This window comes from Lynx canadensis, chromosome A3 (genome assembly GCF_007474595.2).
Source record: "Lynx canadensis isolate LIC74 chromosome A3, mLynCan4.pri.v2, whole genome shotgun sequence".
Taxonomy (NCBI): domain Eukaryota; kingdom Metazoa; phylum Chordata; class Mammalia; order Carnivora; family Felidae; genus Lynx; species Lynx canadensis.
Genome location: NC_044305.1, coordinates 90,389,457 through 90,417,425, shown reverse-complemented (window position 1 = coordinate 90,417,425; position 27,969 = coordinate 90,389,457). Strand labels below are relative to the sequence as shown.

The 27,969-nt window shown below is 45.5% G+C and overlaps 1 protein-coding gene across 1 annotated transcript; it reads right to left on the bottom strand.

Annotated features, from left to right (window-relative positions):
* Window positions 1–152: 152 nt before the first annotated feature.
* SEMA4F (ssemaphorin 4F) lies at window positions 153–27,393 on the bottom strand. Its single transcript, XM_030310960.1, is given in 15 exon segments — window positions 153–2,502; window positions 2,731–2,789; window positions 6,129–6,289; window positions 6,404–6,513; window positions 6,652–6,874; window positions 7,000–7,147; window positions 7,358–7,536; window positions 8,214–8,365; window positions 8,461–8,580; window positions 18,399–18,471; window positions 18,473–18,493; window positions 23,395–23,493; window positions 23,727–23,786; window positions 24,448–24,599; window positions 27,106–27,393. Coding segments are annotated over 15 exon segments (2,313 nt in total). The 5' UTR covers window positions 27,251–27,393; the 3' UTR covers window positions 153–1,891.
* Window positions 27,394–27,969: the final 576 nt, after the last annotated feature.

Below are 27,969 nucleotides of genomic sequence, written 5' to 3'. Positions count from 1 at the left end.
TGGCCTGAGACGATCCAGGACAAGATGTCTGTGTAAGGCAATGATCCTTCTTCCACAGAATGGAGCTTAAAGTGATGGCATGAGTCATGGTTATCATATGGTTAAGCTATATGATTACGGCACAATAGGTCAACTTTTATAATAACAACATCTACTGGAATAGATAGCGCTTTATTGTTTACATGTTTCCCCATTTAATCCTTGCAGCAACCCTGAGGTAGGTATTATTATCCCCACTTTACAGATAAGTAAACCAATGTTCCTATATTAGATTACTTGCTGAAAATCATACACTTATTAGTGGCAAAGCCACTGATAATCCCAAACCCAAGGGGACTCTTTTGAGTAGTTCACAGGCTGCTGCCAAGGTAAGTAGAGTTGAAACTTCAACTGAGAAGGGCTGGATCATTCACTGGAGCTCAAGGGGGTCCCCCACCAGGGATGAACGAGGCACATACACAGGCCAAGACCAGGACTGAGCAGGAGAAGCCTAGAGCATCTGGGAGCTGTGAAGCAGGAAGAGGTCTTTATGTTTGGTAGGAGTTGACAGTATCTTCAAATACACACAGAGCCCAGTTTCCAGGGATGGGAGAAACAAGAGGGCATCCAGCAGCTGCAAGTCCAGGGCGGGCCACAGGGAAGGGATTGTGGGGCAGGAAGAGCTGCCGCTGTGTGGCACCCCTCAGCTTGGCCAATGTGTGGCGACCTCGAGGCGTGGTCCTTTAACTTTGTTAAGGCCTTGAGAATCTGATGAAAGCCATAACCCCCCACCCCCATAAAAACACAGACTCACAGGTACAGACAACATTTTGCATATGATTTCAGGGAGTCCATGGACCCCAGGTGGAGAACTTCTGATTTAGGGCGAGGGTGTCAACCTGAGTAAAGTCACGGATACAAACCTATTTTTTTGCAACTTCTACTTCCTATGACTATTCCCCTTTTGTTGTCCCTTACACTTAGAATGTTGTGAAGTTTTTTTAATGGGAGCCAAAGAAGGCGGTCCAGCCTGTACTCCAGCCAGAGAAAGAACAGCTGTGTGTGGCAGTGGTGGCAGCCAGGAGGCAAAAACAAAGAGAAAGATGGGGTCACATGTACTGCTGTCCTTCCCACCCAAAAGGTCACTTGGGGAGTTTTTCTCTACTCAAGAGAAGGGTTGTAGGAGATGATGGGGATGGGGTGGTGGCTTGTTTCCTTTTAGAAAGGAAAGCCATTCCTTCACTGCCTGCAGGGTCTGAAGTTCTGCAGGCAATGCCTCCATTCCCACCTTCCCCTCCTGACCCCTCATGAGTACACCTGAGCATTGGCCCAGTCATTCATGCACATGTGGCCAGGCCTCCAACGAACACCTGTGTATACACACACACTCTTTTACAGAAGAAGGAAAACTGGGTTGGGGGACATCTCAGGGCAGAGATTTCATGTTGCGACATGGGGATCATGCACTCCCCACAGAGAATCCAATAAACTAAAGAGAATGAACAAAAAGATCAATGCACACTAGCCCCACACCACCTCTAGGGGCCTTCCTTCCGGCCAGGGCCCACCAGAAGGCAAAGTCATAGCTATGTTCTGTTCCCCATCCCCAAACTAATGGGCCCAAGATGGGGGGCCAAGGCTGAAGGGGTCGCAGCGGTTCAGAGGGCAGGCATGGGAAAAGTCCTGATTTGCTGGAGAAGGCAGCTCTGATCTCGCATGGCAATCAGGAAATCAAGCACAGGCTTGGGCCAGAGCCCAGCCAGGCCCAGAGTAGGCAAACACGAAGTCTAAGTGATTACACGAAGACCAAAAGAGAACCCAGAGGCCATGACCGTCTTCCAGGCCCACTACCCCCAGCATCTTAATGGTCATTCCCCTCCAGGGGCTACCAATGCACTAGCGGTCATTTGCCCTAGATGGATGTTTCATCACATGTGGCTAGGGGAGCCCCGGTGAGCCGAATGTGGGCTGGGCTCGGGCAAGGATCAAGCAGGAAGGGGGGAGGGAAGCCACCAAAGCCACTGCTCCTCTTGGCCAGGGCCAGGGGCAGCCGCTCATCTTCAGGAGAAGGAGAGGGAGGGTCCTGGCTGTAGCTTGTGGTCCCAGATGGTGGGGCCCCTAGGTCCAAGCCCACCTTGTCTCTGGCCAGAAGTTCCCTCTGTCGCCGTCGCTGCTGACGCCGACCAATCAGAAGGAGAGTCAGGGATGCTGCAAGAACCCCCAGGACAAAGCCAGCCAGTCCTGCCCCTACTGTGTGGGCCTGACTTGGGGGGCCCCGCTGGCTGCCCCATACCAAGCTATAAGCAGCCACCACACGGGCAGCCCCACCCTCCTGACATTCACAGGCATAAGCACCCATGGCTCCTGGGGTTACCACCACCTCAAGCCCATCCCGCCGGGGGGTAAGTGCAGTCACTCCACTGGGCCGGTGCCACACACAGGACGCCCATGCTGAACTTGGGGAACATGGCAAGACCACATGCGCAGCTGTAGCCACAGGAACTTCAAACACTACTGGGCGTTCTGCAGAGAGACAGCAAAGGCACAAAAGGTAGTGATGCTACCGGCTGGGATGTAATGCAGAGAAATGTGGCATGATATCAGATATAAGGGGTTGTGGGGACAAAGATAAAAAGTAGGGCCATGGGTCACCGGCTTCCCAATCTTCCAATTTTTAAAGCGGATCCAAAATGGACAACATTCTAGCCCGTTTTCACCCACTCCACCCACATTTCCCTAAACCATACAGACCTCCGGGCTCTTTGGGACACAAAGAAGAGACATCCGCTGACTCTATGTCTTGGACCAACCTGTATAGAAGAAAATACTTGGTAAATCCAGTGTCAACACCCCCTTCTACCTTCCTCAGTACCACTGAACATTCAGTAACATAATGAGATTACAGCTCCCACCATCTCATAAGTCACTCCTGAAACTATCAGTCAACATCCTCTTCATCAATAAAATTTCCCCCGATACCCCTTTTACTCCTCATGACACTTGCCACATCCAATTCTACAGATATTTCCAGAAGACCACAGGGAATTAAATTTTCACTAGGTGTGCTGGAAAAGTGTTTGGAGGGTGCTTTTAAAAAACACATGGGAACCTTCTAAGAAATGTTATCTGGGTATCCACAACCACAAGATTTCTCTGGGGAAAAGAAGTCCATAAAAACTACAGTTAACTTTTTTTCTGTTAAGAGAGAAAACTTCTTTTCTATACAAGTTAATCAAAATTCTGTGAGGGTCATGGCTTGTGAGTTCAAGCCCCACGTTGGGCTCCTTGCTGGCAACTCAGAGCCTGGAGTCCGCTTAGGATTCTGTGTCTCCCTCTCTCTCTGCCCCTCCCCCACCTCTCAAAAATAAACATTAAAAATTCTGTGAGGGCCGGTGATGTGACTTTTTGTTTCATAAAAGCTGTTCATCTCCAAGTAGGACCATTCTGTCTCCAACAACTGTTGATATCTATTAGCCTCTAATGGATATATTTCAAACAACACAATACTGGCACTTCTAGGATGTGGGTGGACTGTGTCTGGCAGAGGGACAGCAGGATAGACTGCTCACTCCAAAAACCTCACCACTCCCCAGAGGAAGACCTCTATCAAGCTGTCAGTGGAGATCAACCAAAAGCCTCAACCAAAGATAGGCTCCATTTGAGTGTGAACTCCTTCAACATGAATTAAGGCATCTGAAATGAGCTCCAAGACTGGTATGAATACATTACAGCCTTCTGGGTAAAACCAAGGTCACTTGGTCTGGCTGAGAGTGGGGAACATGGGAAGGCCATATGTGGGCTATAGCTACAGGAACTTCATAGTCTTTCTTGCTTGTAGGAATTGAGGTTTGGAGCATAGAGTACATACAGGCACCAACTTGGTAATTTCTTGTATTAACAAGAAATATATTAGCATATACACATACCCCACACTCCCCACACACATTTGTATCTTAAGGGGACCCTGAGGCTCAAGTACACAGTATACCCAAGAACAATGAAATTCTTATTTTAATGGATATTAAAACAATGAAGCACTGGCCTTGTCTTAGACATTTAAGAGTTCTACCAAGAGAAACTACCAGATCAAAGTTCTTAATGAAAAACGGATCCCCAAAACAAGTACTTTTAATTCTAAAATACTGGTAACCTTACAGTTCAGCAGTATGTACAAATATACTGCAGATTAACTGGGCTTCAACATAGGAAATCTCAAAGTCAGTTTTGAAAAAATACTTTCTAAGCAATCAATTAAAAATGTTTCATTAAAGGGAATCTTACTTAAAAATTGAAAGTCTTGGGGCACCTGGGTGGCTCAGTCAGCTAAGCCTCCGACTTCGGCTCAGGTCATGATCTCAGGGTTTGTGAGTTCAAGCCCCCCGTCAGGCTCTGTGCTGACAACTCAGAGCCTGGAGCCTGCTTTGGATTCTGTGTCTCCCTCTCTCTCTCCCCCTCCCCCACTCATGCTGTGTCTGTCTCTAAAAGTATAAATAAACATTAAAAAAAAATTAAAGTCTTATGAAACACATCAATCAGGGTGCCTGGGTGACTCAGTTGGTTAAGCGCCCAACTCTTCATTTTGGCCTAGGTCATGATCTCATGGTTCATGGGATCCAGCCCCAAGTCAGGCTCTGTGCTGACAGCATGGATCCTGCTTGGGATTCTCTGTCTCCCTCTCTCTCTGCCCCTGTCACATGTGCGTTCCCTCTCTCAAAAATAAATAAATAAATTTTTTAAAAAAAGAAAAGAAACACCTCAATCAATTGCAATTGATGGACATTATTTGAATCCTAACTTAAGCAACTATTTTTAAGTCTACCCACTTGAGGAAATTGGAACATTGATGGGATGTTTCATGACATTAAGTTTATGGTACTATAATGATAATACGCTTTTTTTTTAATTCCTTCTGTGTTAAAGACGTACTCTGCAAGATATATGGATAAAGTAACATGATGTTTGAGATTTGCTGCAAAATAACTGGGAGTGAGTGAGGATATTGATGAAGCAAGATTGGCCAAAGAGTTGATAGTTGTTGCAGCTGAGCAACAGATGATGGGAATTCATTATGTTATTCTGTTTTTGAATGTTTGAAATTCCCAATAATAAAATGTTTCTAAGAGAGTCCTTATCTGGTAGAGACACATATTGAAATATTTTATGAATATGATGCCAGGGATTTGCTTCAATGTGACATATGATTTTAAACTATCTGCTAAGGGGGAAATAGATGGTAGGATCCCCCAATGGTCAAAGGAGACCAATTAAGGGGTTATTAGAATAACCCGGTCAAGAAGTGATGATGGCTTGGACTAGGGTGATAGTGGCAGAGATGGAGAGAAGTGGCTGTGAACTGACGAAATCACAGGTGGAGCTAGAGTACAAACTATAATACAGTGCAGGCAAGCCTGGCTGGAGAAATTGGAAGGATGGAGATCCCATTCTCAAGATGAGGAAAACCATGGGAGGAGCATGTGAAGGAAAGAAGAAACAACAGTGTATGCTAAAACTTGCTAAGCTTGAGTTGCTTGTGAAGCATCCAAAAGGAAGATCAAGTAGGTGGTTAGATAGGGGATTCCGTAGCTCAACTAAAGGCTCATCTGTAGTTGTCACTGGCACTCAGTGCCAGCAGTTGGTGTTGAAGATAATGGGAATGAAATCACCAAGAGAGTGTGCAGAAGTGTAAAGAGAAGGACTGAACCCTGAGAAATATCAACATTCAGAAGTGGGATAGAAAAGGAATCAGTAAGGGACACAGACTGGTAGGAGAGGGAGGAAGCCCAGGAGAATGCAGAGTCATAGAAGGCACGAGGAAGGAAAGAAGGAGGAGTCAACTGTGAAAACACTTCTGAGAGCTCTTGTAAAATGAAAACCGAGAACTGTGTGGCAACCTGGAGGTTGATCAAGGTCGGCGCAAGAGGCAAGGACATTGATGAGGCAGCATCAGATGGACAGACACATGAATCAGTATGGGACTGACAGATGGACACGCAAGTGACACAAACAGAATACACACACACACACACACACACACACACACACACACACACACACGTAGGGCAGCATTAACAGATGAGAAACAGACATAAACATGTGGATGGGCCAGTACCCTGAAACGGCAGGCAGGAGACCAGTGCAGTGACACTCACCCTCCATGCTCCCCAGCATGGGCCACACACGCATCCAGCCGGAAGCTCCAGGCACACACAGGGTCTTGGGCCAGGATGCACTCTGAGCAGCTCTGGAGACGGCCACAGTTGGTTGTGTTCACTTGTGTCACCTCAGTATGGGAGCCCACCAGGAGCCAGTTCTACAGAAAAGCAGTGAGGAAGAAGAACATGCTGGATCTCTCAGACTTCAGGGTAACCAACTGGATCTGGGCTCAGATGTCCCCCCAGCAAACTCCCCAAAATCTACAACTCACTTGATACAATTTCATGCTCTCAATTGGCTGTGGCTCAGGGAATAAGGCCAGATCCTCCAGGACGCTGAGCTGGGCTCCAATCTGCACTGCTCGGTGGAGGTGTCCATCCTCTAGGAAGCAGGCAAGGGGCAAGACACAATGACAGCTATACCTGTGCCTGGGACTCTGACACCTATATGTATGGGACCCTCTCTGTGACAGGGGCATGTGTGCACTGGATGGGCAACTCACTTGACTATGAAATGTACCTGTCCCCAGGTAGAGCACATCGTACTCTTTCCCTGAGAGGCTGGTCACCCTGTGGGCCACAATTCTGAGATAGGCTGTATCTGTAGTGACGAGCAGGGGATGACCATCAGCGGGAAACACCGGCCTGTCCATGAGTGGGTGGTCCCGGATGAAGGTGAGCACACGGTCAGGCAGGGAAAGTGATGAGCCAAACTGCTGGAGTTTCATGTTGTTGGCGATGCACTAGAGGAAACACAGGATGGGTGACAGTTTCCCAGGGGCCAGGAAGTCTCCGTGATGCTTACTTGGGCCCTTTCTCTCATGCAGCAATTCAGATGTGAAGGGAAGAGATGCCTCAGCCCCCTCACCTCTCCAGGTCTGGGCTGGGGTACGTCATTGTCCATGACAGGCAGTCCCCTGTTGCAGTCATGTTTCAACTCTCTGAAGGGACCATTCAGCACTGTCCGAATGTCTTGTGGTAGAAAGGCACAGACAGCAGAGATGGCAGCCCCCTCCCTGTAAGAGCACAGGTTGGAGCCACATATCTAGAGGGAACTAGGAATCAGCAACTCATCCCAGGAGATGACCCAGGAGAAATGCAGGGACCATGACCCAGGGAGCCATGCATCCTGCTCCAGGGCAGAAGGAACAGGGCTCCAGGGAGAGCCTACCCATCCCCATGTCTCTCCCACCCTGTAGCTCTCCTCCACACCAGGACCTCCTCACCACTGGGAGGAAAAGATGCCATAAAAGATGAGGGTCCCCGATCCATGCTCAGGTCGAAGAATGGCCATGTCCTGCAGGACACTGGAGGCCCGGCCATGCTCAGGCCCTGGACATAGCAGGTCAGCCTTCAGAAATGTTGTCCATCTGTGCTGGAGGGTCTTCCGGCCCCCAAGGTCCCCCTGGGTGACAAGCACATGGGAAGTTCTTCTTAGAAGGCCAACATTGTGGGAAGGCCACATTGTGTGTGGCCTTAGAGGGCCAACATTGTGGACACCAATATAGGTTTCCCCTGTCTTCAGGGCAGACACAGACAGATGGGAAGACAGATGCACAGAAATGCAAGGATGACGATACAGAGCACTGCATGGGATAATGAGATACAGGGTGAAAAAGGTCACAATAACAATGATGGTGACTAAGTTCATTGTGCACTTTTGAAATACTGTCCTACATGCTTTACATAAGTTACCTCATTTTGTCCTCAAAACAACCCTTGTAGCTAGAGGTCATTAATACTCTACCTTACAAAGGAGGTTCAAAGATGCTAATGAACCTGCCTAGAGTCACAGAGGCAGGAACTGGTGGACCTAGCACTTGAACCCAGGACTCTCTATTTGCAGTTCCTGCCTTTACCTCTCCACTAGTCCACCTCCTGGGGACAGTGTGTCACAATGGTAATTATGGGGATGAAAAGCCAGAGCCCTTTCCCCACACCCCCAACTCCCAGAAAAGGAGTCAAGGCAGAGGGAAAAAAGGAGACAGAGGAGAGATGCAAAAACAGGGGCCCAGAAAGGAAAAGACAAGAGGACAGACAGAGCAGAAGATGACAGACAGACAGTCGGGACGGTGGTCTTACCGCACACACACGGGCCACCCGTGGGACCTTAATGCGCTCATACGAGTCAAATGCTCGGGAAGTCTCCGTAAAGAAGAAGTAGATCTCATCATCTCCGTCTTCATCTCCCCAGTCGGCTGGGCTCAAGGCCACGGCTGCAACAAAGGCTGGGGCTGGGGAGACCAGTGGCTTCAGATACCAGACACAGCCTGGGGCCACCCGGCCTCAGCCAGCATTGTCCCTCATGCACCCTGCCCCCTCTCCCCACCGTTAAGCCAGGATGGCAAGGTCTCTGTCCGAATCCAGTCCTCAGCGCGACCCACAGCCCGGGAGATAATCGGCTCCGTCCCCAAGTAGTTTTTCACAGTGGCAGCATAGAGGACCCCCCCTGCAGGGCGACAGGGAGGAGATGAGCTGTCAGAGATGACTGAGGGAAGCAAAAGGGGTTGTAGGCAGCACAGAGGATAAAGCAGGGGGCAGGAACCCTAGGAGCTGAGCGCCCGTGATATGGCAGGCACTGCTAAGCACCTGACAGGCAACATCTCACTTAAAACCCACATAGACATAAAATGCTCTGGGGCAGTAAAGGCAACCTGCGTTAAGGGAAACCTGTTGGAACGTTAATGTGCAGGAAGGAAAAATAAAGGCTGTCTTTGTGCAAATTGGGCTTTTTTGTCTGTTGGTTTGTTTGCTGTTGTCAGTGTTTTCAGTATGCTTCTATCCCATAATGTACTAATTATACTATGACTCTCCAGGAAGGGGGTTTGCTTTGCAGTATGCCCAGTCTTACTTCCGCTCTCCCCCTCTGGTAAATGTCTGACGGAACTAGTCTTCTTTCTGATTGGGGGTGGACATTGCTCTGGAATAAGTCACAGCTTTAGGGTATACCAGCATCACTTGGGGAATTGATCGAAACACAGATTCCTGGGCACTGTGCCCAGAAATTCTCAGTAGTGTTAGGGGATGGCCCAAGAACTAGTTTCAAACAAGCAGTAGGAGTTACCCTAATGTGTAACTTCACTTTGAGAAACCTCACTTTGGAAAACAGCAGCCTGGGGGATTAATGAATACTGCATGGCCAGCCAGAGAAAGCAATGAGGAATCAGCTCGTCCCTTCTGGTACAGTGCCGGGGCAGAGGCGCCCTACAGATGGTGAGGACTGGAGAGGAGAGAAATCACACACTCTGAAGGAAGGGGAGGTGCAGCCCTGTGGGCGGAATGTGGGACAACCATAGCCACCCTGTAACACAGACAAGGCTCAGACAGACTAGGAGAAAATTGCTCCAGGGTAAAAGAAGGTCATGACCCCTTGGAGGAGTTTCAAGTATCACAGAAGCTCTGGACAGGACAGAGCGGCATTTTCCTTCACCACCTACTGCACAGAAGCCACTGTGCCAGGTGTTAAGCACATTGCTGCCCCCAAGAGCTCCCGTTTGAGTCTAGAAGACAAACATGTGATCAGATTCCAGGAGGCGTGGACTAACAGATGTGGAGGGGAACACGGAGGAGAACCCAGACACATCTAACGGGGGGAACAGCATGCAAGAGGTGACATCTGAGCTGGGGCCGAGGAATGAGCAATCTGCCAGGTGGAAAGACTTCAGGGAGGAAGACAGGCAGGTGGCGGCAAGAGGAGCCATGTTCAGGGATATGGGCACTCCCCGTGGCTGCAGCTCCGGCAGGGCCCAGGGGGCTGTGAGGCTAGTGAGCAGAGATAAGCTGCAGGTGAAAAGATGGGCACCCAATTATAAGAATCTGCTCTGCCATTACTGGCAATGTGGACTTTATCCTACAGGGAAGAGTACAGCTGCAGGTTTTCTTGAGGAAGAGAGTGACATAATCAGTCCAGGGTGTTAAGAAGACAGTGGTAGTTAGAAGGCCATTCACACAATCCAGGCAAGAGCGGAGGGGCGGAACTAAGGTAGCAGCAGAGGGGGAATAAAAGGGTTGACTGGGGAGATATTTCTGAGGCAGAATCCATTAACAAGATTTGAAAATCAGTTGAATATGAGATGTGAAAGAATGGAACAAAATAATGTCTTTAAGGTCTCCAGCTTATACGATGAATGACAGCACAGGGTGATACCATGAGCAAAGGCAAGTAATGATAGGAGAAGGCCCATAAAGGAGGTAGTTGGGGAGGAAGCAACTTCAGATGTAGAACGTGCTAAGGTTGCAGTCTCCTCAGGACATCTGGTCAGAGATCCTGGAAGGCAATCAAACAGAAGGGCCTACACAACAGGGCCAGTAGGCAACTTGGGAATTGGGCTGAAGCCATGCCATGAATATGACAGCCAGGGAGAAAGAGAAAGTGAGAAGAGATCCCTGGGAATACCACCATTTAAGGGGAGAAGCCACATGAAGACAACTAGGAAAATCAAGTCAGAGAGAGGCTAGAGAAGCAAGAGAGGCTGGTGTTTTAGAAGCCAGTGCATGGAAAGCCCAGCAAGAGCTATGGGGGCTCATGCACCTTGAAGGAAGCAGTAATGAGTAGGGCCACTCTGGGGAAAGCACAATCATCCTAGGGTCACAGATGCTTGAGCAAAGTTGCATGTCTCAGGCACTGGAAAAATAACCCTATTTTCAAAAATACTTTATACAAAGCAAAAAGAGTTGGAAACCCTCTGAGGGCAGTGGAAAAAGTCCCAACATTTTGGAGCTCAGAAGGCTTGGCTTTGGACCCTAAATACTTATAAGTAGTATGATCTTGGGCAAATTAGCTTCAGGTACCGCAAATACAGCATGGAGATAATAAGGCCCTCCACTCAGTGGCACTGAGGGTTAAATGCAACACAAACATAGAGCCACACATAGGCCTGGCACATGGCCGGCATTCAGTGCATGTTGAGTTGTGGTTCCCTATGTGGACCACAAAATGGCACCCCATTCCCTCCCGGAGCATTTCAGGAAGGAGAAAACCAGGTTAGGGACATAGTCTGGCAGTACATGGAGGCGCAAACGAGCCAATCTTCTGTACTTCCAAGGTGAGGGGGAAAGTTGATAGAGAAGCCAGAGCTACAATGAAAAATCTCCCTACAAGCATTGTACACAAAACACTATAAAACTTAAAACCCTGGCAGAAGCTGTGTCATGGATGCCCTGAGAATTGAGGGAGATGTGTGGAAGAGACAGTTACGAATATTTAGGAGCATGATTTGGTGTGGGGGTTGGGGGGGATGGGGAGCAACAGTCATAAATGATTTTCAGGGACCCAGCAGTGGATGGAGGTAAGAGGTCCCCAAAGTTTCTAAGAGATTAATGGGGGCATTCAGAAACTCGGAGCCTAGAATTGCAGAAGAGCACACTCACTCAGAGAGAAAGAGCAGAAGGTCACTGACACTAAGGGACAGCAGGAGGGGTCAGACACTTTGGGAGGAAGTAGTAGGGTTCCAGGTGTTCCAGGAATATCAAGGGGCTTAAAACACAGTCTTACACACACACACACACACACACACACACACACACACGCACGCACACGCACACACGCACACACGCACACACGCACACACACCCTGAGGAGAAGGAACAGCGGCCATCACGGTCCACAGGAGGACACAGGATCACCACATGCCCTAGATTCTCCAGGATAGTCTCAATTTCAAATATTCTTTTGGATTGCTCATATAATAAAATATCCCTGTAAGTGCAATTGTGGCAAGTTAGTACTGAATGAATCAATTCAGTAAACATTAAAACACACATTTGTTATTGGCAACAGATGATGTGCAAAAGAGAGTGGTTCCCATAGTGCTAAATTCAGTGAGCAAGCTGGTTAGGAAAAAAAACACCAGGTATCATATAACCCTATTTAAAAATATACATATATGTATATATGCCTGTAGATACAGGAAAGATTGGAAGGAGCCATAACTCTACAGTGTTAATGATATTTATTTCTGATCAATGGAATTACAATGATTTTTATTTTCTCCTTTCTACTTTTTTGTACTCACTAAATATTTTTTGTAGTTACCATCTTATATAACTCTAAAAATTAAGATATTTTAATTTTAGAAATACTGGGGGAGAAAAGGATTGAAAGTCACAAAAAGTAAAGAATCACAGCCAAAGAAAAATCACATTCATGTGGCAATAGATCTCTACGTACCCAAGCATAAAGCCTGTGACATCAGCCTCCCAGGTGTACTAGCAACCAAACACCGACAGCCTAGAATGCCACCATGGCAGTGAGTGTCTCACTACACCCTGGGGGTTCAAATTTTCACTCTGGTATCAAATGGCCACTTCTACACTTGTACCCCAATGTTGCAGCAGCACTTTCAACAATAGCCAAATTATGGAAAGAGCCTAAATGTCCATCAACTGACGAATCGATAAAGAAGATGTGCAATGGAATACTACTTAGCAATGAGAAAGAATGAAATATGGCCATGTGTAGCAACGTGGATGGAACTGGAGGGTATTATGCTAAGTAAAATAAGTCAGGCAGAGAAAGACAGATACCATATGTTTTCACTCTTTTGTGGATCCTGAGAAACTTAACAGAGAATCACAGGGGAGGGGAAGGTGGGGGAAGTTAAAGAGAGGGAGGGAGGCAAACCATAAGAGACTCTTAAATACTGAGAACAGACTGAGGGTTGATGGGGGGTAGGGGAGAGGGGAAAGTGGGTGATGGGCATTGAGGAGGGCACCTGTTGGGATGAGCACTGGGTGTTGTATGGAAACCAATTTGACAATAAATTACATTTAATATAAAAAAAATGGCCACTTCTAAAGAAGATATACAATAGGAATAATCATTCATTAGCTTTTTAAAAAAAGGATTTTAAACATGCTCTGGCCTTCCTCCACTCCCTTTTCTTCTCATGGTCAGAAATTTGCAAGACAGATAATTCCTATCCTAATATTCTCTATTCCCTTATCTAAGGATTAGGCCAGCTAGACACTTTTTTTTAAATAACAGCCTATAATGAGGACATAATTAGATAGTTGGAGATGCAGTGTTTATTCTACCTTTTCCTCTGTTGGTTACCTAGGATTTCTAAGTGTCTTGTTTCAGTGTGTGCATGCTTAGTCTTGGGACAAGCACACTGAAATTTAAGAAGGAAGCTTGACCCTAAAATGCTGGCAGCATGCAGTGCATCTGAAACATTTGCAAAGCTTCTTGGCAGATGCAGTAATCGCAAGATGCAATGAGATTAAACAGAGATAAAACACAGGGCAGATTCTGAAAGAGAAAGAACAAAACCTCCCTCTTTCTGCTCTTCTTGATAAAAACCCTATCTATTATAGGATGTGACAGGGAAAACCGAGGATAACTGACTGCTGTCTCCAGCTTGGGTACTTGGGGCAGGGGTGGGGGAGAGGAGGCAATGGCACTATGCACTCAGAGGAGAGGACACTAGTGGTGGAGCAGTTTTGGGGGAGATGAGTGAGGATGATGAGCTCAGTTTGGGACATGCTGATTTTCAGATTTCTGTGGGACATGTATGTGGAGATGTCTGGAAGACAATTGGATATATGGTCTGTAGCTCCAGATAATGTCTGGGGGGGCATCAGAATGCAGTGGAAGCAGAATCCACGCAGCTGGTTGAGATCACAACTGCAGTGAATAAGAAGAGAACAGGACCTTGACTGGGGGTCCAAGGAACCACAACACTGAAAGGATGAGAGGAAGACAAAGACCCCCAAAGGAGACAGAAGGAAATGCCAGTGTTCCTAGGCTAATGTGAACATTACTGTCAAAATATTTGCATTTTTCCAAACTGGAATAGTGCAAATAGAAATACTGAGATAATTTTGTTAATTTGATCTAAGCGCAATACAAATAAATGTCACATTTGAAGAACAAGATTTGAGACTTTTTCCTAAATAAATACAAGTACCAATGAACACATGAAAAGTTGTTCAACCTCACTAATGGCGATGCAAGCAAAAACATATAAAATTGGACTCTGGAAGAGGTCACTGTATGTTTGTTAACTATATTACTTGGGGGGTGCCTGGGGGACTCAGTCGGTTAAGCCTCCGACTTCAGCTCATGTCATGATCTCACAGTTTGCGAGATCGAGCTCCACATTAGGCTCTGTGCTGACAGTTTAGAGCCTGGAGCCTGCTTTGGATTCTGGGTCTTCCTCTCTCTCTGCCCCTCCCCAACTCGTGATCACTCTTTCTCTCTCTCTCAAAAATAAAAACATCTTAAAAGTTAAAAAATAAAATAAATAAATAAACTATATTACTTGGGATTGACAAGGGTGTAATGGAAGAGGTCCTCTTGTCAATGCTGGTGGGACTAACTGGAGAGCAATTTGGCCAAATCTACCAAGTATCACAAAAGCCTTTACACCCTTTGGCCCAGCAATTCTACTTTCTAGATTGACTCATATGCAATTAATTAGATTCATGTAAAGGACTTATGTGAAAAGATTTCTTCCACTGCATTATTTATAAGAGCAATAATTTATTTTAAATTTTGAATGTATAATTACATGGGAATAGGTTGGGCTACATTCAAGTGAGAGAGGAGTACGTAATCACCAAAACTCATGTTTTGGGTAATTAATACTATGACATAATGTTCAGTATACAATACTAAGTGAAATATGCATAATAATTCCAATATGTTACAAATATACACACAGACACAGCCGAAGAAAATACAAATAATAATAGTGGCTACCTAGTGATGATTGAATTACAATGAACTTTTCACTTCCTTCTCTATATATTTCTGTATTTTCTCAATTATCTATAATGCACACTGTAATTCTTATAATTTAAAACAAGAGATACTCCTGCTATTATATTCTAATATTTTTCATTACTAAAAGCTCTTCTTTTATTTCAAAATTCCTCCATTATCCTTAAGGACATTTTCATAGACCCTAACTGCGAATTTGGTTCTAGTTCTTATGTAATGTTGCCACTATTTTCTAGACCGCTATTTCAAAACAAAGGACGCAGGCTTAACAGACCAACATTGAAAACTCCAACCAAATATTGGCACTTAAGTCAAATTTAAAGAAACTTAAATTATAGCCCTATAAAGCAAAAACTTCAGAGGACAGTGTATAATGTTGGGATTGACTGTGATTTGGATCTAAGACAGAAAGAGGCATGGGAAAGCTAGCCATTCTAAACTGTTAGAACTATTTCCAACCATCAATTATCAGCTGAAAGCAACCTGAATTTCATTACCTGGAAAAAAAAAAAAAAAGACTTGAAACCCTCTTGAAAAATGTTTTTCCTTTTAGAAAAATGTTCTTTGTCATACAATGATCTTATTTATGAAATTTGTGTTGTTAAACCACATGCTAATGTGAATTCACTTGCTGACTAGAACACAGAGAATTACATGCAGAAGGTTAGATATAAAGATTCCTGCTTGCAACAAAGAAAGTACGTTAATCGATTGCCTTAGATTGTTGTAATTGAGAATTCATCTTGTTGATAAAAAATTATGTAGAATCAAGAGATATTCATCATTTCTAAAACTGATGAATCTTTCTTAATGAGCCAATGACTGGCTCAGAGTTTTGCCAAAGATGCTTGATAAAAAGCCAGGAAAACTATTGAGTAAACTGTTTTATGCAAACATGTATAACTATTAACAAGATCTTGTCAATTTCAATTGCAGATAAAAGACAAAAATGACAAATCTTGTATGCAGTAGGTTTATACCTGATGTTCGTTTTCAAACGCTTTTGTTATTTTATTACTTTTCAGAAAAGGGAAGTCATTAACTGTCTAAGAGTGATTTCATCTGTATAGCTAGCTTTTTAAGACTTTTCCTATAAAGTCATACATAAGAAAAAAATGCCACTGTTAGATCTTGTATCCCAATTTTTGTCTTTCATAAAATGGAATCCAAAACAATAGGTAAAAATTAATTTTACAATAAAGTTCACAGCAAAAGTAAGTCAGCGAAGAGGAAAAAAAGCAGTATAATGAATGATGCTGAGTCAACTGATCAACTAAATGGGAAAAATTAATTTAGATCTCCATCTCATGCCATTCATCAAAGTAAGTTCCAAATAGGGGCGCCTGGGTAGCTTGGTCAGTTAAGCGTCCGACTTCGGCTCAGGTCATGATCTCACGGTCCGTGAGTTCGAGCCCCGTGTCGGGCTCTGTGCTGACAGCTCAGAGCCTGGAGCCTGTTTCAGATTCTGTGTCTCCCTCTCTCTCTGCCCCTCCCCTGTTCATGCTCTGTCTCTCTCTGTCTCAAAAATAAATAAACGTTAAAAAAAAATTAAAAAAAAAAAAAGTAAGTTCCAAATAGATCAAAGAGTTAAATGTTTGGGGGGGAAACCTGTAAGAAGAAAAAAATTATCTGCTAACTGGGAAAAGATTTAACTTAAAAATGTATTCACAAGAGAAAAAAATATAGATTTGAAAATATATTCTATCTAATAATTGGCCCAAGAATACAAGCAGAGGATTTACCAAAGAAGAAATAAAAATAAGTACTAAAATGTGAAAAATGTTTAACCTCATTAATATTCAAAGAAATACAAATTAAAACAAGGTGCCATTTTTAGCCTCAATTAGCAAAGATTTTCAAAATGACAATATGATTCTAGCGAAATTATGTGAGAAAAAACAAACACTCTCATTCCTGCTGATTTAGGGTGTAAATTAGTACACTCTTCCAAAAAACTCAATTAGCAACAAATAATGAGCCATAAAATGTTCACACCCTTTGATATAGTAATCCATTCCCAGGAGTCTCAAGATAATCTAACATGAGGATAAAAATTTATGCACAAGTATGTTCATTATAGTTCTATGGGTAATAGCAAAAACTTTGAGGTAAACTAAATAAACTTGGGAATTAAACTTACATAAGTGATTTAGGATTGCTTAATTAAATTGTGGTATGCTCAAAGAATAAGTAGTATCATATTATTAAATTTCTTCATAAAAAATTTTAAATTGTATAGAAATGACTATGATATAAAATTACATGACAAAATTCAAAATTAAATCCATGTAGCATGACATTTAAAAGTTTTACAATAGGGGCACCTAAAATGGCTCAGTCGGTTAAGCATCCAACTCTTGATTTCAGCTCAGGTCATGATCTCACGGAGTATGGGTTCAAGCCCCGTGTCTGGCTGTGTGCTGACAGCATAAAGCCTGCTTGGGATTCTTTCTCTCTGCCCCTCCTTTGCACACATGCTCATGCTTGCTCTCGCTCTCGCTCTCTCTCTCTCTCTCTCTCTCTCTCAATATAAATAATCTTTTTAAAAAGTTTTATAATACACACATGCTCATAAAATTTTTATTAACCTTATTGTTTTGTACTATTGTGAGAATATGGCCGGATTCTCACTAAATTTGAAGGGTGTACATGGGGTGATCTGACCTAAAATACAGGCTACGTGGCACACAAACAATTCACTTTGTGGCTGCCTAAGGATCAGGCAGTCATTCTCCAGAAAACATTTGGGCATAAACTGTGATTGAACCATTCCACACTTGAACAACTGTATAGAGCTGGGTAAAAAGAAGTAACAGCAGGAATTAACAGTCATTACTGATGACTGGTTCCTCTGAGCAACAAAGGACTGGCCAGCAAAATATATGTGCATGAGTGCACATGCGTGTGCACACACACATTTAAAAAGCTAGAAAGAAATACCCCATAATATTAGCAGTGGTTTTCTGATATTCTAGAATTGTGCCAAGATGGTAGACACTAGACACATGTGGTATTTCTGTTTAAACTAAAATTAAATAAAATTTAAAATTCCTTCGTTTGGCCAAACTAGTCACATTGTTCAAGGACTCAAGAGCCACATGTAGCTAGCAGCTATCGTTTTAAACAGCACAGACATAGAACATTTCTATTGTTCCACAAAGTTCTTTTGAACAGTGCTGTTCTACAAGATTTCTTATGTTCTTCTTTATACTTTTTCCAAATTTATTACAATATGCATTGTAGTAGATTCCTCTTAGAAACAAGGGGGAAAACACCATGAGAAAAGAAAAAGAGGTTAACAGAGCAAACACTCATACTAGAGGTGCAGAGGACATATTCTCTAGAGAAAACCCAGGGGAATAATAATCTGGGGAAAAGCAGGAGGACACAGGCACTGTGGGAAGAACAGGAAAGGCTAGAAAGAGACACGGGAATAATAGACATTGCAAGGAAAGGAAAGAAAGACACAGAAAATTCCAACAGCAGGGGTGGGGAAGGAGGCAATTACAGCAAGGAGCCACAGATTCTGGGCTCTCCCCACTCACCAGCCATTACAGCTGCTGACCGCTGAGCTTGCTCAAAAGGACATTTCCCTCGGCCACTCTCAAGTCTTTCAACCCTGCTGGAAACTGGACACATCCTACAGAACCAGAAGGGGGGCAATTGGTTTAGGGTCATGGGGAGGGTTCATGATGAGAATTACAAAGATGGTCAGATGAAAGAACAGTTCAATTTCATTCATCCCCCATCCGCTACCATCCCCATACTCCCAGTCTATTCCTGATTCCCCCACCCACCCCGTCATTTCCCATCTCTGCCATCCCTCTTTTCATATCCATTTTCTCCTCTTCCTTCCATTCCCCTAGTTCCAACACCCACATGTCCTGATGAAAGAATACCACAGACAGCCTTAGAAGATGCTAAGAGGCTGAGGGGGCAGATCTTTCCTCTGAAATGCTAGGGTTTGCAACTGGCTGGAGCATATGTGACTGGAGAAGGGGGACTAAGGGAAAAAAGCAAGTCTCCTGAGGGCTAGAGCTCTTAGGAAGGGTAAAGAATAGTTCAGGCTGATATAAGACCACCGGAAGCAGGGGTTTTGAGAGAAGGGCCATACTCCCCCTACTCCTACCCAAGGATGAAAGACAAGACCAGAGTCAAGGAAACATAGAAGGGGGGGAGGGAATCTGTAAAGTCACTAAAGACCTGAAACTCAGGTAAGAATTTGAGGATTTGGCAAGTAACTGCCTTCTTCATCCAGGGACTACAGCAGGACTGACCTGGACAGGGGCGAGAGTTGTAAGAGTTCCACCAGGGCCAGCTGGAAGTTACCTCAGCTGAGCATCCAGCACTAAGAGAGCACTTCAAGACAACATCTAAAAATGGCAACCAGGGATGATGTCAACCTAAGACTGGCAGGGAAGTTAACTGTGGCTGCTTAGAAATCAAAGTAATGGCATAGAAAAGCCAGACACAATACCTCTAGTTCACTAGGGAGGGCATATGGTATTGCTGGAGCCTAACTACACTGATGGCAGTTGGAGTGGGAACGTAGATCTATATCCCCTAAGTGTAAGTATACTACTGACCCATTCTGACTGCTCATCTATTTGCTATGGTTGGCAAGCAAGGTTTTACTTTACTGACAGCCTTGAAGAAGGCCTGTTAAAATTAGATGTGATCTGAGGTCTCAAAAAAAGGGAACACTAGGTCAAGAAAGTCTTCTGGAATGAGAAAGTCTTCTGCCCCCACAGGGGCACAAGCATCTCACATGTGAGGCAGTGGGAGCAGCCTAGCCTGAGAAAATGAAGGATGACAGTGAGAGATTACCAAGATGTCTGGGCACTTGGACAAAGGTTAGTACTGCTGCTGTGGCCCATCTGTGACCTCTCACCTAAACTACAGCAGTAACCTCCTCCTCTCCACACTGCCTAGCCTTGCCCCCAATTTATTCTACATACCCCCCCACAGATCAATATTCCTACAGTATCAGTCACTACCCTGATAAGTTTTTGAGCAAGGGAGTGACAAAATGGCCCACCATTGCCTAGAGTACAAACACTTTAGTCAAATTACTTACTTTCTAATACTTCTCAAAATGAATACTTTCTTCTAACCAAACCTGGGTCACTTGTTATTCCTAGAAAACAAATTATGTTTTCTGATCCCTCTGCCTAAAACTACTCCTTACATTTCATCAAGGCTCCTTTTCTCAATGCTCACCCTCCTAATCTTTAGGCTGCACTTGATACTTTTGACTCACTCCCTCCTTCAAATATTGTCTTGATTCTCTTGGAAGCCTACCACCCTCCTCCTATCTAATTGTTTCTCTATCTCCTTTGGTAGTTTCTATTTTCCTTTCTAGCCCCTAACCATGTATCATAAAGATGAATCCTTAGTCCTTGTCACACATATTTCAATGACCTCACTCATTCTTACATTTCCAGCTAGATTTTCTATGCAAATTATTGCCCAAATTCTCTGAAAGTGTGATGCCTTCCAATCTCTAGTTTGTGTTGGCACTTGACTGCTGGACTTCCTCACAGAGATGGTCTATCAGCCCCCTTAAAACCCAGTATGTTTTACTGAAGTATGAAACAATTCCTCTTACAGTTTCCCCAGATGGCATCATTGTGTTATCTAGGTTTATAATCTTTCAGCAAGTGAGACTCCTATTAATCAGATAGGTTATGTTTACTGTCTTATTCAAAGTGACATTTCATTAGGGTCTGAAGGGGGCAAGACCACTCCACCACGGTCTCTGTCTGAGTGTTGGATTCCTCACTGCATCATCAGTTGTGGTGGAGGCAAGTCCTCGCTAGCTGAAAGACAGCTAGGTAGGAAGGCTCTCACCAAGCTGTAAGGTTGGAATCCATCCTTTGGCTTTGGCCAAGAAGGGTATAAGACATATAAAGGACCCTCCCCAGGTGGTTAGGGGGAAACAAAAGAAAAGATAGCCCCTGTTACACGAAACAGGTCAAATGTCACAAGATAATGAAACCAGGTAAGGTCGTCTGTGCTGCAGACTGGACTAGAAGGACCGGGGCGTGGGGCAAAACCAGACACACCTGGATTTAATCTTGGCTCTGCCGCTGCCACTTATATAATACTAGACATGGTACCTAACATTTGGAACTTCCATTTCTTTGCTTGTAGAATGAAAATAAATAATACCTAAATATCATAGTGTGGTGATAAGAACTAAATTCAATTTTGAATGTAAGTCCAGCACCAGCCTGGGCCAGAGTACATCTTCAACTGAATGTGAAATCTTGTCACTGCTATTGTTGTTTAAGTCTAGCATTTTTCTGTTAACTGCTGGAATTCTCTCAACAAAGCAAACTAAATATTTTCCTCCAGGGCACCTGGGTGGCTCAGTCAGTTAAGCATTTGACTTCAGCTCGAATCATGATCTCATGGTTCATGGGTTCGAGCCCTACGTTGGGCTCTCCACTCTCAGTGCAGAGCCCGCTTCAGATCCTCTGTCTCCCTCTCTCTCTGCCCCTGCCCCACTCACATGCTCACTCTCTCTCTCTCTCTCTCTCTCTCTCTCAAAAATATGTTTTCCTCCAATGAACTGTCACTCAATGGCAGAACTTCACTTTTAGTTAGAGCTGGTAGGTCCAGTGCTTGAACTTCCTTTGTAAGAACCTTCATTTCTCTGAGCAATCAACTCTGAGTGAGTCGTTGTGTCTGGATCAGCTAGTCAAAGCTCTCACATAATAGTTATACATAGTCTCAAAGTCATCAGTCTGGGATGTGAGAGGTTTAGCACTAAGGATTGAGGCAAGAACTTCCTTAAGCAGACGGGAGTGCCAGGTAGCAGGATAAGACAGTAAAGGCAGAAGAGAACTTTCAGGAAGTCTAGAGGTCAGTCTTAGTATATGGCTTGAAGTGTTAACACAGCTGATTTGGGGGGTAGGGGGCCTGTGTCCTATATTCTCCTATAAACAAGCCGTGACCAAAGGATGCTCCTTCATTTCATACGCCTGCTACATAGGAGTGTTCAGCGAAGGAGCTAAAAGTCATGGGAGTGCAGGACACAGATCCCTGGCTTACTCTGGTTACTGATTTTCTCAGAGTAGATAAGAGTCCAAGTGACACCAATCCTGACAGGACGTACAGAACGTTTTATGTCCAGATACTTAGAATCTAACAACCATCAGGGTCCCCTCAGACAGCCGAGGAAGAATAGAAGGCCCTGGGAAATTAACTTGGAGTGATCATATTGTCTATAAGCCATGGTGCTGCTATTCACACCCTGGGTTCCCCAAGTGTGTGAAGCCTGGAAAAAAGACAAATATGGCGATGGCAGTTCCACCTACTTTCTGAGCTTTGTAAGAACTGTAGGGAAGCTATACCCTCAACATTACTCGATTGGAACATAGAGATTTTCAATACCACCCTGACCTGGAAACCTTGCCAAGATGAGGAAGCTATGCACACCTGGGTGGAGAGTCTTTCTCATCCACTTATGAAAAGGACTCAACATAAGCCCAACTAACCCCAGGGCCAGCCTAGAGGGACTGACCGGGGCAGTCAAACACATACAGTCATAACACTGGAAACAAGAGACCTGAGGATGGCCTTCTGCAAGGAGGGGTTTGGAGATGCACACTGATAAGATCCAAATGGCAAGGAGTACGGCAGTTTGCAAAGGATCAAGTCAAAATCTACAGCTAAGGATCAGGGTCAGGAGAGAGAGTCATTGCACTCCCTCCTTTTGCTCCTTGGAGCAGAAAGGGAAGCCACTGAATACAAACAACAGGGGAGGTTTCTGACTCATCCCAGGTTGTTGTCACAAGTGCATACTGGCAGAGGACCAGTAACTGACTGTTGGATAACTGATGGGAAAAGCTGAGGGTTCAAAAGCATTAAAACCTTCCTGAGATGCTACCAGTCCCAGTAACTTTAGAAGCCATGACTAGCTAGATATGATTAGGGGTGTACATGTACCAAGCCTGCCTGAGTATGAGGGTAAAGATGCCCAGGGCTCTGGCAGCAATGAACAGGACCTAGAAGAAGAGATGGCTGACAAAGTGCCCACTTTGAAGGCAAGATCCAGAATACGGGCCAGCAAGTACTACATTAGTGGGTAGTGACCTCAGAAGCCATGAGAGCAGAGGGTCACAGCCTGTGCAGAATGAAGTCGGCAGTGGGAGAAGGTGGTGAAAGACAGTCACCCACCTTGGGAGGAAGAAGCAGGCATGGATTAGGCTGATTAAGAAATGGATCTAGGCTGCTGGGACAAAGCATACACAGGACAAAGGAAACACGAGATACTAGCCTCGGAAGTCTCTCCTGAATTTATCCTCTCCCTAGCCTAGCTAGCATTCCTAATTTCCTTCACCATCCCTCTTCTCTCTTCTCACTCTGTGTACCTCACCTTCTACAGACAACCTGCCTCGCCCTCCCACTCCTACCCCCACCCTGCAAAGACATCCCTCACCCCCAATGCTTTTCATGCACAAGTGTTGCTTTAAGCATGCTCCCTGTCATGGACACTCACAGGAGACCATTCCCATCCTCCCACCCGTCACTCACAATAACCCCGCACTTCGGGTCAAAAGCGAAGGTGCCACAAGTGAGGAGGTGAGAGGCATTGGCAATGGCGAGAATCTGGACAAAATTGTGGCATTCATCCTGGGGGTCAGAGATGATTAGAGAGAATCAGAAGCAGCAGGTACAGGGAAAGGCAGGGTAGTGTCAGGACAGTTAGATACAGCTCCGGGATCAGAGATGACAGGGGATGACATGGTGTTAGAGCCCCTGCCTGGGCCCACTGCTATGGGAGCACTGCAGGTGACAGACACAGAGCCAGGGCTGGAACTAGGTCTCAATGGGACACTTGGGACAGGGCCAGGATTCACACCTACCTCCTTCTTGCCTTTCTTCCTACAGTTCTGTCTGTGGGCCTCAGGCACCATCCAGTCAATCTGAGAAAGGAGGAGTGACTGTTTCTCCCAGATTCTCCCCAAACTCTTCCCAAGTCAGGGTAGGTGAAACAGTTCCACTACCACCATCAATTTGAGAACTTCAGAGACAACCCACCCCCCAGCCCCCGCCCCTTCAGTCAGAGCATCATTTTTCCAACTGGAGGTCTCCACCCATTAATGAGTAATGAAATCAATTGTTTTTAATTTTAATGACATAGAATATATCAGAATGTATCACATACAGGAGAGTAGACACTGTTTCAAGAATGTGTTCTTTAAATACACACTTCCTGTACTGGGTCAAAATGTACCATATATTTCTTACTAAGGGATGGTACAAAAAAGTTTAAAAGCTATTGCCCTAAAGAAATGTGATTCTAATGATTCCTCTGCCCACTGTCACCTGAAACCTGGTTACTGTGGCCTCCTCTAGCATTAACCTCCCTCATAACGTCCCCAGTCACCATGACCCCCTCCCATCACCCTTAGCTGAGATAATGAAGCCAATATTCTTCCTATATTCATTTTTACTGACACTCCCCCCTGCCACCACCACCACTGTTCCATATTTAGTTATTATGAACACACACCCCATCTCATAACACTGTGGATCTAACCACATGCTCTGGAGTCTGGGGTCCTCCCCACTTTCATTTCTCACCCTGCGGGGTCTCTCCCCTGAGAAGGGCAGGGATAAAGCGAAGATGGTGTCCCGGGCGCCGACATAAAGTGTATGGGCAGCAGGATCCACAAGGAGGACAGAGTAATTGTATGTCTGAGGGACGGTGAACCGGGTGAGATAGGAGTCAGCCTCTGGCAGGAAGAGAGGGTGAGAGGGGAGAGTGATATCAGCCATTGCTTCATAAGGGTTGGGTCCACAAAGACAAAGCCAAAGGGCTCAATTTCTGTTTTCTTCCAAGTATCATTTATTTAGCAGCCATGAAGGGTAAAAACAGGGCTTTGACAGGCCAACCATCTAACTTCCCCAAAGATAGATAACTGATGAGGCCAGAATATTTAGCATACAATGCAGCCAAGTATGCTTTTTCTATAAAAATAAAACACTTTATTAAAATAACAGCATAAATACTAAGTCTGTAATTTCTATCCATAGCAACATGATACATAATTTGAAAATACCTATAGGAAGTACAAGTACCTTCTTCTCTAAATTTCCTTTTAAAAAAAAAAAAATAACTACTGGGGCGCCTGGGTGGCGCAGTCGGTTAAGCGTCCGACTTCAGCCAGGTCACGATCTTGCGGTCCGTGAGTTCGAGCCCCGCGTCGGGCTCTGGGCTGATGGCTCAGAGCCTGGAGCCTGTTTCCGATTCTGTGTCTCCCTCTCTCTCTGCCCCTCCCCCGTTCATGCTCTGTCTCTCTCTGTCCCAAAAATAAATTAAAAACGTTGAAAAAAAAATTAAAAAAAAAAATAACTACTTATTAGTAACTTGTTTTTACTTGGAAGGGAAATGATTCACTCTCTTCACCAACACTTTAGGAGACTATCTCCTGTCTTCTCACTGCTCTTGTCCTCCCCAACCCCACCCCATTTCCACCCAAAGAGGGAAAAAGTGGGCATGAGAATGTGCTGTGGAGAAGGATCAGCCCCAGTTTAAATGTGGCTCTTTCACTTACCAGCTGTATGATCTTGAGTAAGTTACTTGCCCTGAGCATCACTTCCCTCATCTGTAAACACCACCAATCAGGCTTGTTGACAGAATTAAATGAGATGACATATGTAGAAGCAACTGACATATAGTGCATGTTTCACAAATGGTTCCTTTTTTCCTTCCTTAGGCATGTGCCCCATTTGGGCCAAGTCTAAACTTCAGTGTCATCATTCAAAATTCCATTTAAAGATTATAACAAATAAGTTAGCAGGAATTTATCTTCTTAGCTCACTCTGGAGCCCCTATCCTTGTACCAATACAGCTCCGCTCTACCTGGTTCATCTGCTCAAGACTCAAGACTTGACAGAATGGCTACCAGCCATTCATTCCTGGATGTGCTGATGTATGGAGCCCCACCCACCCCATCCTCCCACACCCATACTCAAATCTGCGCTGGACCTGCCTACTCTCTCATGCTCATTATAAGCCCTGGAACACCCAACCTCCACTCGTATCCCCAACTCTGTTTCACCTTGCTATCTAGACTTCTCTGAATTTCTGGTTATCAACCTCAACGCCATTTTGTGGCTATTGCTCCAGCACAAACCAACCCCAGGCTCTGACCACAACTTTGTCTTCTGGATTCAAAGTAACCCTATGTCACTAGGCTGAAGTTTAGACTCTAAATTACTATTACCCAGTTGCGAGGTTTTGCCAACAGGTTGCCCTCTCAACTTCACTGGGTCTGCACTAGGTGCTAACACTCAGTGCCCACTGAGAAGAAAACGAGGTCCATGGCCATGCCCATGCCCACCTCAGCAGAGAGCCTTTAAAGTGTGAATCATTCCAATGACCATTTTTAGCCTGGTGGCATCGCTTGGCTTCTTCCAGATCTTTTCAAAGGACCAAATCTCCTCCCTCCTTTTTTGTTTTTTTTCTTCTGAAGACTTTAGAAATCATTTAAACAGAACTTTAAATCAACTGAATGATTTCCCAACATTCAATGTAGGGAATGGGTAGAGAAAGCACGGAATGCCGAGGAGTTAAGAGGGTTACGATGGATCCACGGATCGTGTATCAGACAATGGGAGTTGGTGTAAGAGCTGTGAGAGGCCTGGGAAGTGGGTTAGGGAGATGAGGGCTTCGAGCGAGGCAAAAAGCCTGCAGGGAGGTAGAAATGATAAGGGAATAGATTTGAGAAGTGGGCAGATGGAGATGCTGAGTTGGTCATCAGAAGGATGGGTGGCTGGAATAGAACGAAAGACCAATGAGTTTGGAAGCAGAATAGGCATCAAGCTGGCGTGAGGGACACAGGTGTATGTTTGGGCAGAGGGGAATAAGGGAGTCCATTCCCCGAAATGGACGAACTCGGGGAAACCTCCATCCCCTCCCTGGGCCTCAGTGCCCGCTTCTGCACGATGAGGGGTTTAACTCTCTCGCGGTCCTGCCAGTAAGGGGCAGCAGGAGCCGCCTGGGCGTGTCATGGGAGCCGAAGCGCGAGGCCGGGAAGCGATGCTGCGGAACAGCACAGCGTGGGGGTCCCGCCCGGGTCCTGGAGGGGCGTGGGCGGCGCGGGACTCGGTGCGCAGCGCGGAGGGGCCCCAGAGCGCCTGCCCGGGCTGGTAGGTAAGGGCAGGTGGGTGCCGGCACCTGCAGGCGGGGCCCGGGAGCGGCGCGAAGGGCTGAGGGCGAGGGCACCCACGCCTTACCTGAGATAGGAAGCGAGGTCCTGGGAACCGAGCGGGGAACGCGGCCGGATACCGGGCCGCTCAGCACCGCCAGCAGCAGCAGCGGAAAGGGCGAGGCCGGAGGCGGCTGGGAGCCCGGGCGGGGCCGCCTGGCAAAAGCCAGCATCTTAGGCTCCGCCTGGCCGCTGGGTGGGGCGCGCCCTGCCACCTCCGCTCTGGGCCGCGGTGCCACCGGCCTCGGCCCCACTCGAATCTCCTCGGTCCGGTTCGGCCTGCGTCGTCCAGAGGAGAACGCAACCCAGCTCCGCCTCTTCAAGAAGGGACTAATGGTCGGGCCGATTTCCTCCTCCAGCCAATCGGAATTGGGTGGAGGCGGAGCTAAGGAGCGGAGAAGCCCAACCCAGGTACAGGAGGAGCTAGACCTAGGTCTAGGTGGGAGTTCTACTTCGGAACCGGGCTGGAGGTGCGGCTCCAGGTCCTCCAATGGCTGGTTTGCTTAGTGAGTTCCCAAAGCTTAAATGCCATATCTGTACTACCAGGGAAAATAGTGTGTAAATGGGTAAACACACCACATTTCTCAAAATTTTATTTTAGCAAGCATTTCACCAATAACTGCAAATAGATCATTGCAAGGCAAAGTGATTTATGTTTGCATAAAACTGTGCAATAAATGCTCATAAAAGTTAGGTTTTGCCTGAGAAAATCAAGAAGGTTTCACAGAAATGACATTTGAACTGAGTGTTCAAGGATAAGTAGTAGGCCTTTGAGAGTGAGGGGGCAAAGACTCTGGATATGTCCACTAGGAAATCCTACATACAAGACAAACACAGGACCTGAAAATAACTCACTGTCTCCAATCATCACACCCTCCCTGATCCTTCATCA